The sequence below is a fragment of the Bombyx mori genome, chromosome 15, assembly GCF_030269925.1.
Source record: "Bombyx mori chromosome 15, ASM3026992v2".
Classification (NCBI taxonomy): Eukaryota; Metazoa; Arthropoda; class Insecta; order Lepidoptera; family Bombycidae; genus Bombyx; species Bombyx mori.
The window spans coordinates 4155268-4173241 of NC_085121.1; the positions used below are offsets into that span (position 1 = coordinate 4155268).

General features: G+C 35.6%; 1 protein-coding gene across 1 annotated transcript; it reads left to right on the top strand.

Moving 5' to 3' along the window:
- Positions 1–1668: 1668 nt before the first annotated feature.
- LOC733010 (gasp) lies at positions 1669–16772 on the top strand (the record flags this gene model as incomplete). Its single annotated transcript, NM_001047005.1, is given in 5 exon segments — positions 1669–1764; positions 11384–11593; positions 13330–13518; positions 14323–14533; positions 16036–16772. Coding segments are annotated over 5 exon segments (789 nt in total). The 3' UTR covers positions 16169–16772.
- Between the last annotated feature and the right edge of the window lie 1202 nt (positions 16773–17974).

Below are 17974 nucleotides of genomic sequence, written 5' to 3' on the forward strand. Positions count from 1 at the left end.
ACTGAGACCTTAGAACTTATATCTCAAGGTGGGTGGCGCATTTACGTTGTAGATGTCTATGGGTTCCAGTAATCATTTAACACCGTTGGGCTTCGAGCTCGTCCACCCATCTAAGTAATAAAAAAAAAGAAAAAAAAATACCAAATAATTTTGAACCTACATGTATTCAGGAATGACTTTCATTAAGAAGGGAAAATAATTCAACTTATAAATTGAAATCCGCAGTATTTACAAAACCATTTAGTTAGGACCTCAGCTGTGATTCTGCACGAGTCTGTACTACTGTTTTGTTTATTTTTGCCACGAAGCCATCATATGCACCGTTTGATAATCGTTATTAAAATACGTTTGAAAGTACTAATAAATGAAAAGCTATATGTAACTAGATGAATAAATCATGAATATAGGTACACTTAGTACAACTTGCAGGTCAAAATACTCATAATTTTGTGTACAAGTCTTACAAAATAAAACTCCTATTTACGAAAATGATTAAAACCTTATAACCTAACTTAACTAGATTTTTATACGATATATACAAAATTATCTTAATAACTTAACACTGAATATTTCTTAACCGTCCATAATTGATTCATATCAAGAAAAATATTGCAGTATTTAAAAGAAATGCATTTACATTTCACATAATAGTCAATTTCACGGAATTCTTAAAAAAATATTCGAAAGACTTTTCCATTGTTTACGAACGCACGCGTCTATTACATAAAATACACACAATAAGGTTTGCGAAATGTCAAACTAAAGTTCACTAACATTAATTGATTAATGCGAATCATTTTTAGTCATTAATGAAGTCTGTATATTAATACGTGAAGCAAAAACTTTGTATCCCTTTTTACGAAAATTGCGCAGACGGAGGAGTATGAAATTTTCCACACTTATAGAAAATATATAGAGACGAAGTGCACAATGCTAATATTTTTTTTTAATTATGCATAAAAGATACATTAAATCAATAAAGAAAACATTACACACACTACATACCATGTATTTGACGCACACACGCAACTATATGAATTAAAATGATCTGTAAAATAATATTGTTGTTTTATTTACATTCAACCATTACAATTTTTATAAGACATTACGTTCGTATTTCGTAATCAATACAATGGAATATTAATGACTGACATGTTTTTAAAAACAAACGCTTATTGATGGCCAGTATGTATCATTTCGTGCAAGTAGGTTACGTTAGGTCTTCAACGCTCAACTATACTTGAGACATTAGAACTTATATCTTAAGGTGTGTGTGTTTTTTTCCCTTGCAGGCAGACGAGCATACGGCTCACCTGATGGTGAGTGGTTACCGTCGCCCATAGACTTCAGCAATACCTGGGGCAGAGCCAAGCCACTGCCTACCGCAAGCACGTGTGTGGCACATTCATGTCGTAGATATCTATGGGCTCCAGTAACCACTTAAAACCAGGTGAGCTGTGAGCTCGTCCACCCATCTAAGCAATAAAAAAAAAGTTTAACTAAAATTACTTTTGAGGTTAATCCGGTACAAGGGTAATTCTTCCCGCGAGGGTGTCTCACAGAGCGCGGCGTGCGCGGGCGGCGACGTCGCTTTTCACCGTCGAAGCGACGCGTCCGATCACCCGATATAAAAGCTTGAGCCGCCCATTCACCCGCTCGCAGTGTGTGCTAGAACGTTACAGTGTCCACTACTCTCGTGCCAGGACTTAGTTCGCAATATGAATTCGAGGTGTTTATTAGTGTTAGCGGCCGCCCTCGGCGTAGGTACGTAGTATTTTCAAATATTTAAGGTATGCCGAAAGGTGACGATCCGCCCGATACGTTTTCATCGACGGATCGCGATAGTTGTCAAAGTGTGATATCGAAGTTTCCACACGACGGGCTGCAGCTGTGACGTCACGCTAGTAACGATATTGCAATTTTGTGTAACGATATCGATTATTCCCGAGTGACACATGATCAGTCGTTATCGATTTTGTGTTAATACAGCGATCTTCTCGGCTATTATGAATTTTATTTATCTATAGTTGAATACCGAAAAATAATGTAATTTTAGTTAATTGATCCAGGTTACGCCAGCTACTGCAACAGTAACTTACTATTAGCCTTTTGAATACTACAGATATGCTCACGAAAATATGCCGATTTGCTTTTTATTCGAAATCTTTCTCGCAAACGTGTACCGTTTTAACTAAGAAGAAAAACAAATGAAAATTTTAGTCATTTCATATAACTGATTGTATATGTAAATGAGTGCTATAATCGTATCGCGATTGTTTGCAATTTGAAAGCTTTAAGCTCTAGCCCTAGAAAGCTAGTTTTAAGCTTTCACTGATTTTCACTTACTGCATCGGTATAACTGCAATTCTATGCTACATTTTGCATATCGTTACAATTATTAAGAGCTTTGAATTTTCGTTTCAAGAAAACTACACTTAGAAAATAAGGATTAAGATTACCACACCTTTCTAATTATAGAAGCATATACTTAACACTATTAAAATAATCATTTATGTACAAGAGCTCAGAGCGATGAATTTTTCTAGAAAATTAAATAATCCAAAAAACTAAAAATTACATTTTAGTCGAAATCTACAAGTATCAATGAACCTTATTACTAATTATTATATTTTAATAAGGGATTTTTTAAAGGCACAAATGGCTCGTTTACTAAGTACGGGTTTTTTACTAAACCCACGTATTGACTGACAATTAATAGGTATAAAAAAATCGAATATTTTCTCTATTGTGTTGAATTTTCAAAATTGGTTGATTTAGGCAACTCGACTTCCACGTGTCTTATCTGCGTCTTTCTGTAGATTTTCACGACGACTATCTAACATTCTTTTAGTATTAATCGTAACAGGTAAAAGGATTATATCATTCGAAGGGTACCCTGACCCAGTGTATGTTGTCGTTGAGCCAGAATAAAATCAAAGGACTCATTATTTTCTGTGAATTAATTGTATTTCGATCACAGATCATATATTACTAACGCCACAGATCATACTTATATAATTTCGGATCCTTCTGATCCACTAACGGAGCTTTTAGGTACCCCAAGCACCGGTCATCGTTCTCGTCGAACCCGTCGCTTGCGACGAAGAGCTTGGCGAGTAAATTAACCCACAGACACAGCCCAAGGAGTTTCTCGCCGGATCTTCTCAGTGGGCCGCGTTTCCGATCCGGTGGTAGATTTTGAAGCACGGCTCTTGCTAGGGTTTGTCTTAGCAACAACGTCAGGTTTGAGCCCCGTAAGCTCAACTACTCGCCCGGTGACGCTGATATGATCTCTCAAGACCAATAGCTTAAGTAAGGAAAAGAAAAAAAAGGATCATACTACTAAAATAATACTATGCTAACATCATCTATATGTCAAAATCAGGCACATTTAAACCTGTCGCAATGAGAGGTATTCGCATTAAAATTCATGTCCGTGCTAATACTTACGCAACAAGCCTGACATATTTGCATGATTTTCGTAATGAGCTCATAGCGCCTCGGGCCACAAATATTTCGGTCCCAGAAGTACGTGACATACAAACCTACAAATTTTTATGGCTCTTTAATATCTACATGTATATTGAGGTCATTAATTTTATTAATTTTAATAATTTATGGGAAATATCATGAAACTTGAGGCTATATTTTTTATGTGAAGTACAGTACGTCTAGGGTTAAGTGGAACTACTTCTTGAAAGAAATCATAGATAACAAAAGTAAGTACCGCCACCCACCTTGAGACATGAGGTCGAAATTTTAATTTCATCATATAGCAGTTACCCCACCCTTCAAACCGGAATCCAAGACTGCTTTGCGGTATTTAGTGGATGGACATTTCTTCAATACCTCTTTGGCACGTATAATATATCGTTCTAAAGCTTAATATATACATTTCAGGAGAAAGAAGATCGCATTTAATGTAAAGTACATTGAGTTCTGATTTTCCTTCTTCAAAATTCATTTGTATTCAAGCATTAAGTTCACTATACTAATAATGCTAAAGAATCAGAAATTACTTGGCAACAGCAACATGTTTAGAATGTAAAGTAACCCGTCATTATAAAATCTTGCGTTAAATTGATTGTCTAAAGACGATTTTCACTGGACTCAAGCTATTTGCGATAGAGACTATTGTTTGGAATTTTTAGCACGTACCTAGTTCGCACGAGTTCTGTCTGCCTTGCATAAGACAGCATAGTTTTTCTTTACGAAACTTGTGAAAACACACAAGAACTATTGTGTTGGAATGTTGAAATAATTAAAAACTAATTTGATTACGATGTATTTTTTTTACGTTTCAAAAATTGTTTATTCCTTTTTTCAGTTTTATAAGATAAGCTTGTTTATATGGGTGGACGAGTTCATGACCCACCTGTTGTTAAGTGGTTACTGGAGCCCATAGACATCTACAACGTAAATGCGCCACCCACCTTGAGATATAAGTTGTCTCAGTATAGTTACAACGGCTGCCCTTCAAACCGAAACGCATTACTGCTTCACGGCAGAAATAGGCAGGTTGGTGGTACCTACCCGTGCGGGCTCAAGAGGTCCTACCACCAGTAAGCAATATACTTGTCTAGACAAATGATCGTAAATATTCAGATATAACTATTCATTGGTTTCTCATTAAATTTCTCAACGATATCTTCTTATACGCGTTCGCAAACTATCCGAAATCTCGATAATGCTTACGAAATATAAAAATTAGTATTATTTCTGCAACCATTCACTGGCCCTGGCATTGTTACATGTCCATCTAGAATTTTAACGCTATTTAACCACGCTGTCTAATATTCATAGATTAATATGGCAAGCGTGAAGTTATTCAATTATCACAGAGCATTGCGTGAGGGAATTTCGCAAGAGAGTAAGTACTTACAGTGAAAATTACCGCTTCAGTGAACATGAAAGATCCAGACAAGGATTGCTTTATATCTAATTTTGACGTTTTTGTTCGTCTTAATCATAAAGAAAAATACATGTAGACTTTTCTTTATTTTGCGTGCTTCTAGAAGTGTCGTAAGTGATTACGATACAAAATAGTTAACTATAGATATTTCTTGAAACAGTTTAAAAGTATTAGAGATTGTTAGGAAAGTGAATTCTGTCTTAGATACACAAAAGATGCGCATAAGTAAAGAAATGGAACTCATTTATAACGTAGCGTAACTAGCTACCAAGAATGAAAAGATCATTAACAAGTTTCAAATAATGGTTAATTACACCTTTAATTTCATATGGAATGTTACTCTCTCGAATTCAGTGGAACACGTTAATCTGTCATTGAATAAGATATTACGCCACCGACATTAATGCACTGACGGAATTGTTTAAAACTCATACAGTAGGCGTAACTTATTTATTAACATAAAAATATCTGTACATCTACGAGATATATCTTACTTAAGCTTAGACAGGACTGTTCTGAATTGATCGTGAAATTTAATACGAATGTCATTTGGAGAGAGAATTAAAATGAAATTAAATGTGATTCGATTTTTTTCGAGAAGATACTGTATACTACATAAGCAATTTTTTTATTTTTTTATTGCTTAGATGGTGGACGAGCTCACATCCCACCTGGTGTTAAGTGGTTACTGGAGCCCCTAGACATCTACAACGTAAATGCGACACCCACCTTGAGATATAAGTTCTAAGGTATCAGTATAGTTACAACGGCTGCCCCATCCTTCAAACCGAAACGCATTACTGCTTCACGGGAGAAATAGGCAGGGTGGTGGTACCTACCCGCGCCGACTCTCAAGAGGCCCTACCACCAGTAAAACATAAGTAGTTGAAATTTATCTTCTATAAATCTATCGACGTAGACGCGATAAAGTTTCTGAATGCTTCCAACAATTAATTATAGGTCTCTCTTCACTCGGTCCCTCATTGCTGAGGATTGTGACTCCGTTTGATTCCGTCAACTAGCTGTCTCCATCAATACCGTTCTGTAGCTTGGTGGAGTGCGTCTAGGTATATAATTGAAAAAAAAAACCTTGCACAGCCTTGAATACATTTTGATGACTCTCCACGGAAACATACGTCGGAAATTCAATTTCACATACACAATGCTTTAACATCTCACGGCTAGTTTTGGTAATTAAATAATTGTTCGAGAATCCGGTATTTAATTAAAACCGACAGGCCATTAACGACTACAACGGAGTTACTGTAAACACCAATTATTTAATAATTGAGTTGAAAAAAAATTGTTTATGCTTTGAATTTTTACAGAATAAATTGATCATTTAAGTGTTTTGAAAAGAAAAACGTGTTCCTTTATTAATTAACTAATAGATATTGGATTTAAATAACTGTTCAATGAGCTAAACTGAAAATAAATGTCTCGAAATTTATTTTATTATATCCGTAAACAGATCGAAAAACAAAAAAGGTTCTATTAAATTCTTAATACGTATTTGATACATGTAGTTTTTAATGCCATCTCGAGGAGTCCAGTCATGCTGCTCTGAGATAAAACGTGGTGATTGTCTGTCCTTCGTCGTAGTTATAAATAAACTCTTGGCGGCCCTATTGTGCGGTCGTTTTTGTTGTTCAAGATCCACTACAGTTAAAGATGTATTCATTTTGGGTACATGCTTAAACTACATACGTATTTTATTTGAGAACAAGTTTTTCTTTTTAAGATTTATGGCCTGGTAACAAGACCTTTAAGCCAGGTCTTATTTCTTTTTATATTCTGTTATATGTCAAATGATATGAAGCGAAATGAGATGATTTAAGACTTAACTCGATCGGGATTAAGCTTTTAAAAAAGGAGATGAGCTGGGATGAAATAAAGTCTCAGAAAAAGATAGTTGTTAACTGAGCCTTTTTCAGTGGACTTTTTAGGAGAACTCGATAAGTTACGTTGTTTAATTTTTCCACATTTGCGCTTTCACAGATGTTAAACGGAAATTATTAAGCGTATCCAGTACTATTAAATTAGTGATAACAATTATTATTAAGATCGGAATAATGACCGATACAAATAAAAACTTGCGTAATCATTACGATGCGAACGTACATAGACACCCTACATAGAACTATAAACCATAGTATATTTTTATTGCAGTTATGTCACAGATAACTAGATCAATGCTCTGTAACATACTAGATGTCGCCCTGAGAAAAAAACGTTACTATTGGTGTGTGCGCGATGAGGTTGTGCAACTGCGCCAAATGATTATCACTAAGATTATTATTTATTATTGTGGTTGTAATCCAAGCTCACGGTTCCGTAGTGTTCGGTGGTTAAAACAGCCCATTGAGATCACAACGTGAATGCCTCCACTCATCTTGAGACAAGCTCTTAATGTTGTATTGTATTATGACTGGCCCTTCAAGCTTACGTGTATGCGCGTCGTTATAATTCTAAAGTGCTCTCATTACACATGCGTTTAAAAGAATAATAAAATAATAAAAAAACGTGAGCGTACACGAACTTTCACCGACACGTGTACAACAGTTATCTAATGGACGGTTACGTCAATCGGGCCACTCACACGTACAAGGGATCGTTTTTTTTTTGGATTACAAACAGCCAATTACCATAAAGAATTATATTTCTTAATCACCTTATAATTAGTGGTGTAAAAAACGTTCACTGTAAACAAAAAAAAATAAATATTTATATATTCGGCTTTCACCTTTTACGTATTTCATTTAATTGTAAAAATGTAATGCTATTTTACGTTTAATTTTTTTGGATCATCGTAGATATATTATTATTATCGTATGTATAATATTCAATCAATTAAAAAATTAATTAAATTCATAATAAAACATTGTTGTAAATTACTAGCCGTACTCGCCCGATTCGCTGCGCCTTTAAAATTACCATTATTATTTATTTTCATTATTATTAGGGAGTCCAACACTCATATAAATATTAGCCTATCCATTAAGTACATGTATTTTCTACATGGTTACCAAGTTTCAAGTCAATCGGATGCATGGTTCAGTAGTTATAACGGAAGATCGGTAAAAACCACTGTAGATTTATATATTAGTATAAATAATTGATGATTAACGGAATTGTCAAATCAATTAACAGCTGTTTTAATAGAGTTGCCAATATGCTAAATTTAACCTTTTAGAATGCTAATTTAGTATGTTTTTTTTTAATAAACAAACCTATAAAATTAAATATGGGGCAATCGATCTAAATAGTAAAGGTTAGAATCGATATGGCTCAATAGATGCGGAGGCGCATCGTTCAATGAAACCGAGAGTTCCGCCCACGGCTCTCATCTGGCTGGGTCAAGTTATATAGCTTTCACTGTATTGCTTAATTGCGACCTTTGTTATTGAATAATGTTTTATGTAATATCGTGTGAACATACCATCGATGTTCATGTAGAAACCTGCTCTTGTGTCTACAAGAGTTAAGTTATACAAATTACGATTGGGTCCAATTTAGAGTGTTCAAATAATTGTGTGTGTGTGTTTTTTTTTCCCGTGACCAAATGTCAGGCAAACGGAAAACGCTGTTTGTAAGTGTACATACAGTCCCGTCCGTTTTTACTCTAAAATGGGCATAGGTTCTGGTTGCAAAGATGTGATGTGATAGTTACTAAATAATAAATTTTAGACTTTGATTTTGAACATCATTAGTTATAGTGGGCCACAAGATATATTACTGCAAGGAGAAACATTAAAAATTAAATCAACGCGGCAATGTAGCAATAAAAGAGTATCAATGCAAAAAATAATTTTTCTACACAAGAATTAAGAATTTTAAACTACATCTGATTTGTCTTATTACAGACAGCAAAACGTGGGCTTAATTTTTTACCAAGCATTTATGAGAAGCTAATGATATTGCCTATTAAATTTCCACACATTTTTTAACATTGCAATTAGAATAACGTAGGCATTTGAAGGATTGCGAATAGAAATTTAATGTTCTTGAAAATGGGAACAATTAACATGTAAGCAACGTTTTCATCTTAATTAGTAGCAGCAAGTTAAGTGTTGCAATGGAAACTGAATCGACTCGTTTTGTTCTTGTTATAACTGAGATTATAATGTAAATGGTTTTAGGCTTATCATATTGATTTGATTTATTTTATTGTAGATCTTATCTTATATGTTTATTCATCATCAGTCTCGAAGAAGTTGTAATATGCATAGGTTTGTCTTGTTAATAGAAAATTTTATACATGTAAGGTATGATTTGCGAATAATATTTAATATTAATAAAACATTTACAGTTGCTCAGTCATATTAAGCACGACTTGAACTGTTGTTCAAATCGGTTTCCTAGTCTCATAAGAAAGGTAGTACGGAATGTAAAGGTTTATGTAGATGAGATTTTTGTTGTGTTTCCTATCGCTCGTGAAACAAGGTCAAATAGTTTGAATAATAATAACTCGATGAAAAGCAGTTCAAGTAACATAAATATATTATGTATTGAAATGATATTTTAAAATGCTTAGTAAGAAATTTCTTAAAGATGTTGTTACCTATGCGTATACAAATATTTGTATTGCACATTTAAATTTAAAACTATGTAGTTATTTATGTATTAATTGTTACGTATACTTCCTTGAATCATTACTAATTTCAAGACTATTGATTTTACTAAGAAAATCGCTATAGAATTATTTTTTTGTACTGTTGTTTTCCACAATTCCGGGATGTTACGTGATTGAAACTTAGCTAATGATAACGCTGGCTCTCCAGTCCGGTAGTCTTCAGAGCACATAAGTTTTTGTACTTTCGGGTTTAATAAGTATAAACTCAATAACACAATAAATCATATACTCCTACAGTACTTAATGTGAAATTCAAAGAGCTCACGCGAATCCGTTTACACAAAATTACATATAATTCGTTTTAATTTCAACACGAGTAAATATTTTGTAATGATCACTAGCTAGATATGATTGTATAACGTAATGAATTGAATACACGATTAATCACGCAATAATATAGTCAACGTTTTCTTCTTCAAATAAAACTTTAATTAGTAATATGTAATTAGTTAAATGTAGTTTAGGCAATGAAATAACTCCTATATGAAAGTTTTTTTGGATGGTATGGACATGTGATGAGACGAAATGAAAATGAGGTTGGTAAGAGAGTGTTAACTATGAATGTGGAAGGATATAGAGGAAGAGGTAGACCTAAGAAGAAATGGATGGATTGTGTGAAAGACGATATGGGTAAGAGGGGAGTGAGCGAAGAAATGGTATATGATAGAAGAGTATGGAAGGAGAAAACATGTTGCGCCGACCCCAGGTGACTGGGAGAAGGGCAGGATAATGATGATGATGATGATGATGAAAGTTTTATATTACTGATTTATTACAAAAGAGCACAGATGCATAGCTTTAATCGCAAATGTCAACCGGTACCTGTAGTAGCACACTTCTTACATAACGTGAAGTAAACAGTAATACTATACAACTCGTGTGCAAACAAGACGATGATGTCGAATTACTGAGATTACATCTTGCGGTTTTCGTGTGGTCTATTTGTGTAGCTGTCATTGTATAAAACAACAAACATATTGTATTCTAATTGCAACTTTATCGTTAACATCATAAGAAGCAGTGTCGAAAATTGGCGTTACAGCTGCAACAGAAAATGCAAGCATCTAGGCTTTCGCAAAAATATGCATGCAACATTGAGTGTTATGTAAGACTCGTAACAATAAAAGTTATTATTCCAATTTGCTAATCGAGTGCTATTATGATATTACTGCCCCCACTGAACTCAAGCAATGGGTCAAAAGCCACGTGTAAAGTGCACAAACAACGCCTCAAATTTACTAAGCCTATTAGACTTTGTCGCGTGTTACTTTATTACTCAACATTGCATTCCGAGGAGAAAGAGCGGCCCTGCCCAAGACCAGTGTGTTGCAAAATATTGCCATAAACGCTGCTTAGCAAACTTTGTTGTAGCCAATTTTGAAATTGTCAGTAAATTTCAAGAGGATTTCGGTGTGTCCGTTTCATAATATACAAAGCGTATATTCTATTTATTAAAATGTTAATAATACATCATTGTATATTACATTATTTTGAAATTATTATAAACTGGCCATAATAATATGTTGCCTGCATTGCAACAGTTGGAATTTACATAATAGCAAGTTTTTTTTTTTATTGTTAAAGATTTTATAGCTTTTATAGCTATTTACTAGAGGTAGGACCTCTTGTGAGCCTATTTCTGTTGTGAAGCAGTAATGCGTTTCGGTTTGAAGGATGGGGCAGCCGTTGTAACTATACTGAGACCTTAAAAACTTTGTCCATGGGCTCCAGTAACCACTTAACACCAGGTGGGCTGTGAGCTCGTCCACCCATTTAAGCAATAAAAATAAACTAAAGCGAAGTAAACGTCAAATCTAATTTTTGCGTTTTATTCTCAGCTGTGGCCCAAGAGTCCTTCAAATGCCCCGACGACTTCGGTTTCTACCCTCACCACATCTCCTGTGACAAATACTGGAAGTGCGACAACGGTGTAGCCGAACTGAAAACCTGCGGCAACGGTCTCGCTTTCGACGCCACAGATTCCAAATACTTGACCGAGAACTGCGACTACCTTCACAACGTTGAGTGCGGAGAGAGGACACAGCTTGGTAAGTAATATTCGTATATTGGTAGCGTTAGAACAAAAAGAAATTTAACCGAGTAGATTTTGAGCCTGCCAAACTAGAGAAGTAAGTGCAATAACGTCTGTTTTATATCTTGCGGAAAATAAACAAGATGGCTGCATTTTTTTAAAAATTAGCTCACAAAACCGACACGGTAATCCTAAAAGAAGATTTTTTAGTAACACCTAAATGCTTGTGCTTTGGCTTTGGAAAATAACACGAATTGAGTTTCAATCGGAATTTTTCCGCAAAAAAGTATTTAAAATAATAATCTAAAATCAAAAAAATCCATGTGATAATAATCATAATAAAATTTTAAATTCATCGCAGCGCTTAGTAACAAACAGTAAAGGTTAATGCTAAAAGTGAAGATAATGTCACGTATATTGATTGAATAACGAAACCAGGATGTGACAGAAGGTCATAGGATAAATATTCGCATCTGACGACATCTGAGACCGCTTACTTTGGCTAACGCATGTAATAATAGGATACGAAATATGTTAGCCTTGAACTAGAGCCGCCTCATTAATATTTAAATTGATGTAGGTACGGTTTCGTTTGACCAGTTTTGGAACTATTTTTATTTAAATAAAAACGATAAAAACTAATGTTTTTATTCATGTCTGATTTGACTGGTTTTAAACGATTTAATTGACATATATATATATTACCATGAAGGTACCTTGTATGTGCCTATAGAAGTGATGTATATTTTAATCGTGATAAATAGTTATGTATCTTTTACTGGTGGTAGGACCTCTGGTAAGTCCGCACGGGTAGGTTCCACCACCCCGCCTATTTCTGCCGTGAAGCAGTAATACGTTTCGGTTTGAAGGGCGGGGTAGCCGTTATAACTATACTGAAACCTTAGAATTTATATCTCAAGGTGGGTGGTGTTTATACGTTTTAAATGTCTATGGGCTCCAGTAACCACTTAACACCAGATGGGCTGTGAACTCGTTCACCCATCTAAGCAATAAAAACAAAATTAATATAAAGCTTTACTGCCTTTTTTTGAACATTTTCGTAGATTAATATAGTAATTTATTTACAAACTTGCATTAAGCGAACGGCATATATTTTAGTTCATTAATTGGTATCTGATCTTCCGCCCCTTAATATTAAGGACTCCGTAGACATGACAACATAATAATATATGTACATATGCCTTCGTATGTATGTGAAGTCGAATTTTCAATTGTATTATGGCTGTCTTTCTGTCTTTCAAACTGGAATGCATGCCTAAAACTAGTAATTACTTAAATAAATACGCCATTGATTTTTATTATACACTAGCTGACCCGGCAGACTTCGTAGTGCCTTAATCGATAAAGTAAAGTCCTAAGCTTTTGTAAAACAAACAAAAGGAATCAGTCCGACGGGGGACACATCAAAGAGAAAACAAAATTGTTTTTTTTTATGTAATTTCGAGCATTTTTATATTTATCTACCTTTTAAACCTTCTCTGGACTAACACAAATAATTCAAGACCAAAATTAGCCAAATCGGTCCAGCCGTTCTAGAGTTTTAGCGAGACTAACGGACAGCAATTCATTTTTATATAAGTATATAGAGATTATGATTCCTTCAACGTAGCATTCGTGGATAGAAGTCCAACACCAAGATAGTCGCACCGCTCAATACGAGTGCATTTCGCATTTCCTATTTTAGATACAGCATCTACATGTTCATTATCAATTTCGTATAATTTTGTACAGAGCCCCCAATCTCCACTCCTCACTGTTCGAGACTGTACGGCATCTTCCCTGATGAAAACAAGTGCGACGTTTTCTGGAACTGCTGGAACGGAGAAGCCTCCCGCTATCAGTGCAGCCCCGGACTTGCCTACGACAGAGAGTCCCGCGTCTGCATGTGGGCTGATCAGGTTCCGGAGTGCAAAAACGAAGGTACGCACATATTTATAGTACTGGTTTATTTTACTGGTGGCAGGACCTTTTGTGAGTCCGCGCGGGTAGGTACCACTACCCCGCCTATTTCTGCCGTGAAGCAGTAATGCGTTTCGGTTTGAAGGGTGGGGCAGCCGTTGTAACCATACTCGAGACCTTAGAACTTATCTCAAGGTGGGTGGCGCATTTACGTCGTAGATGTCTATGGGCTCCAGTAAACACTTAACGCCAAGTGGGCTGTGAGCTCGTCCACCCATCTAAGCAATAAAAAAAAAACATACTGCTATTATTTATTTGTTGATTAAATAAAGCAAAGGAGAATAGTTTATAAACGAACCTTGAGATACAACTTTCGAATCTGTTGCCAGTTATTTGCTGGTAAATACCAATCAATTTTAAAGTATTGAAGTTTTTTTTTTTCCGCAATTCACCCACAAACATTTTCCACACATATCTGTGTTATCATTGAGACTTCCACTTAAATCGTGATTTAATTATAGAGCGTCATATCAGTAGTATTGTTCATTGTACATCAAACACTATACATTATTTATTTCCCTTTCTTATTTGGTCAGGTCTTACGAGGATAACATTCTAATACCGATATACTTTGCCTATTCCTGTCTATAATATATAACTATACTGAGACCTTAGAACTTTATCTCAAAGTGGGTGGCGCATATACGTTGCAGATTTCTATGGACTCCAGTAACCACTTAACACCAGGTGGGCTGTGAGCACGTCCATCGATATGAGCAATAAAAAAATAATACTTATTTCTTTTTCCCTATTTTTATTTCTCAGAAGTAGCAAACGGATTCGGCTGCCCAGCCCCCGGTGAGGTCTCCAACGCTGGCTCGTTCAGCCGTCACGCTCATCCCGAAGATTGCCGTAAATATTACATCTGTCTCGAGGGCGTTGCCCGCGAGTACGGTTGCCCCATCGGAACCGTTTTCAAGATCGGAGACGCCGACGGCACTGGTAACTGCGAAGACCCCGAAGACGTTCCCGGATGGTGAGTGAAATCAGCATTTACGCTAAACTTATTTGGATGTTTGCATTCGATCCATAAATACTTCCCAACATTAGTATCCAATACGCCGCTTACTCGTAATAAGTAGCTAGTGTAGTTTTCTTTCTTATTTTATTGCATACAGACTGCATTTCTTTCTAATATTAATATAAACTCGACATTTATATCTAACTCACGTAAAGGATGTTCAATTTAAAGTACCAAGCCTCACATGATCGAATCCGGACATCCTGTTTCGTTCAAGCCCTGACTGACAAGCTTGAACGCAATTCCTCGTACTCGCTGGTACGACGTCATTGGTTCCGTGGTGTGGTTCTTTTTTATTTCGTCAAGTATCTTTAATACGTTATCCGGCGAATGTTAACTTCTAAAATTATGTTTTAATTTGGTGTCTTAATAATTCCCAATAATGTACCCTGTTACCATATCCACAAAACCAACGTTATCCCTGTGACTAACCATTCTTCTGCACCTTCTTGTTTTTAGTGTGAGAACTTGAAACAATACGTGTAGGTAGTCATGTTACGTAGTCGAAGTTCGACTGTTTAGAATAGTCGTCTACAGCTACGCGATTCGAAGCCTTGTTTAGTTACGTAGTCGAAGTTCGACTGTTTAGAATAGTCGTCTACAGCTACGCGATTCGGAGCCTTGTTTAGTATTATTTGAGTATGCTATAGAAATTAGCTTGGCTCTTAGAATAGCACGCCTATAGTCATGCATTGATGACCAGACTCAAAGACAACTGGTACGTAACGCAGTTAGCATGGTAATGACCATTTGTTCTAAAGAATTTGAACTTGTCGAACATTTGTGTAACTGAATCACGACAAAGGTTTAATTATCAATGCTTTTGTTATGCAATGAGTTAGAAGTAGTTCGCGGTTTCCAAAAAACAAATAGAGTTTGTGTTATACAATTAACGACACTATGTGTACTGTTTTGTAATCTAGACTCCTGAATGTTGAAATACCTAATTAATACGTTAAATTCAAACGTTTTCTCATAAAGATTAAGTTATTCTAAAGTTTATCTTTAAAATGGGAACAATAAGAGATCTTTCAAAATGCGTCCGGTTCATGGTCTATATGCTCCGAACAATAACATTAGATCGATACTCGAGATGAGCTCGTGCCGGTCACGATGTGGCATCTAAAAGGAAGGTCACTCAAACGAGTTCTATACTGAGAAATGTTTTTGCAAGAGCTCCGATACCCGCTAAAGCTGAACGATAGGTTCACAAAACAAACATTGAATAACATTTCGTTGGAAAAGCGAACGGATATCTTTCTTGTTCGTTTCAAGGCAGTTCACTCCGAGTCGCCGACCGTAGACGAGATTTTATTTCACAATTCACGCTTCGAACAGACGTAGTGAATATGCTATTATAGATATTGAGTCAGCCGTTTATATATGAAACTGTGATAGGCTAGAGTTAAGGTTTTGTAGCCGAGACGTGAGGCAGTAAGTTTCGCGTACATTTTCAGCGAGGACTACTATGGAGAATTGGATCTGAAGGCGATCCGCAAGAGTGAGCTCCTCGCCGGGCTCCAGGCTGACGGCCAGCCTCGCCCCAACCAGCCCAAGCAGCTCAAACCCCGTCCTCCAAAGGAGAACTAAAAACACACTCCCACCCTTTAACCTTTAATACTCACGTAGTATAATATCAACAATTCTTCGCGAACCACTAGCAAATGTCAGGCAAATGAATCTGAGACCTCTAACGTAGCTTTTGCAGCGCGGAGATAAAATCTCGGGCATAAATTTAGTATATCGAGTGAATCGCGGTTAATGAATTTGTATTCACCGCAAGTTGCCAAAAAATTGCTCTTTATAATTTTTTTTACACACAGTTTCATGAGGCCGGTTAGAAATTAGTGGAAACCATAAAGCGTTAGATATATTTATTTTATTATTGTTAGTTTCGATAGTATCTGTCCATTTTAGCCTGTTTTGTTAAGACGTTAGGCATCCATTGTACGGAATAGCCTATATCGTTTCATTAGTAGGACTGCATTTAACGCATCATTGTTTTTTTTTTGTTTTGTAAAAGAAAAAGTCCAATATTCCGCTCTCCATTCGAAAACACCATATACATTATTATACCCTGTAAATATATTATTACTGAACTGTTTCGCTGCGACTGAGTGTTGTTGTTTTGATAGAAACTGTATAACTAAGTTTAATGTTTAGTGATAAAATAAACAAAAATTGATAAAAATAATTACGGTTGTATTCATTCTGTTTAGTTTCGCACTGTTGCACCGTTTTCCTATCTACTTTCACGGACACTGTGTTTCTTATTTCGATTGCATCTACTTTCTAACATCTAATTTCTTTAGTTCTTTTAGCACATAACTTTCATTTCGTACCTGGTCTATGTACACTGATACAACTAGACGGTGGTATGGTTCGATAAGGCACTGTCCTACCCTCGTATCTCAGGTACGTTCTGTTCTCACTTACTTAACCATTCAAACTAATGAGGTTCTAAATTTTAAGATCGAGATATGCGTAGTTAGCATGCGAGTTCCTGGTGAGTTGTTATTATGTTTTCTGTATATGCTTTAAAACGATCAAGTCTAGCTGTTTTCAGTTAACAAAAACGTTATATCAATTACGACAGATTCTTGAATGTTCCTTCTGGTTTACAGTGAGGATTACTATGGTGACGTGGATCTGAAGGCCCTCAAGAAATTGGGATTCTGAATGTCAAGGAGCGGCTCCAAGGACAGACTGAAACTCAATCCCTTCGATTTGATTTGAAATAAGTTAAAGTGGTCGTCATAAATCCGGAGTTTGAACTTTGCAACTAAAACCATTAGAATAAGTGCGTGTTTGTGTGTGACGTGGATTGTGGCATTGTCTGTCTGAAGAGGCGCTCGATTCGAGAATATTCGGCGGGATGTAAAAAATAAATAAGAAATATAATGACTAATTGAAGCCTTAGCTAAAAGGTTTTTGTATTGCAACGAAAAAAAGTTTTTTTTTTTTTTAAAGTAATTGGGTGTTCAATAACCCCTTTCAGAGATTACCTTGACATGATACCAACACATTATTTTCTGTACTAGCGGCTTGCTGGAAGAAAACTCATAAATAGACCGAGCTTCCTTTTAAATCTATTTTTTTATATGTATCTTATGTGTAAAATAAAGTTTAAGTATATAAAATAATAAAACAACACGTGTTGGTGTTGTGTCGAAATTTATATCGTTTTAGTCATATTATTATACTGTATTTTGTAAGTTAAGAATAATTTTAATGTAAATAAAAATATTTTATACGAAGACGATTTATTTATTGAGTTGATGTTTAAGGTTACATACTTACTGAATTATTGTTTATACGGGTCTACAAGCTTACGGCCCACTTGGGTTTAAGTGTTTACCGGAGTCTATAGACATCATAACGTAAATGCCGCTACCG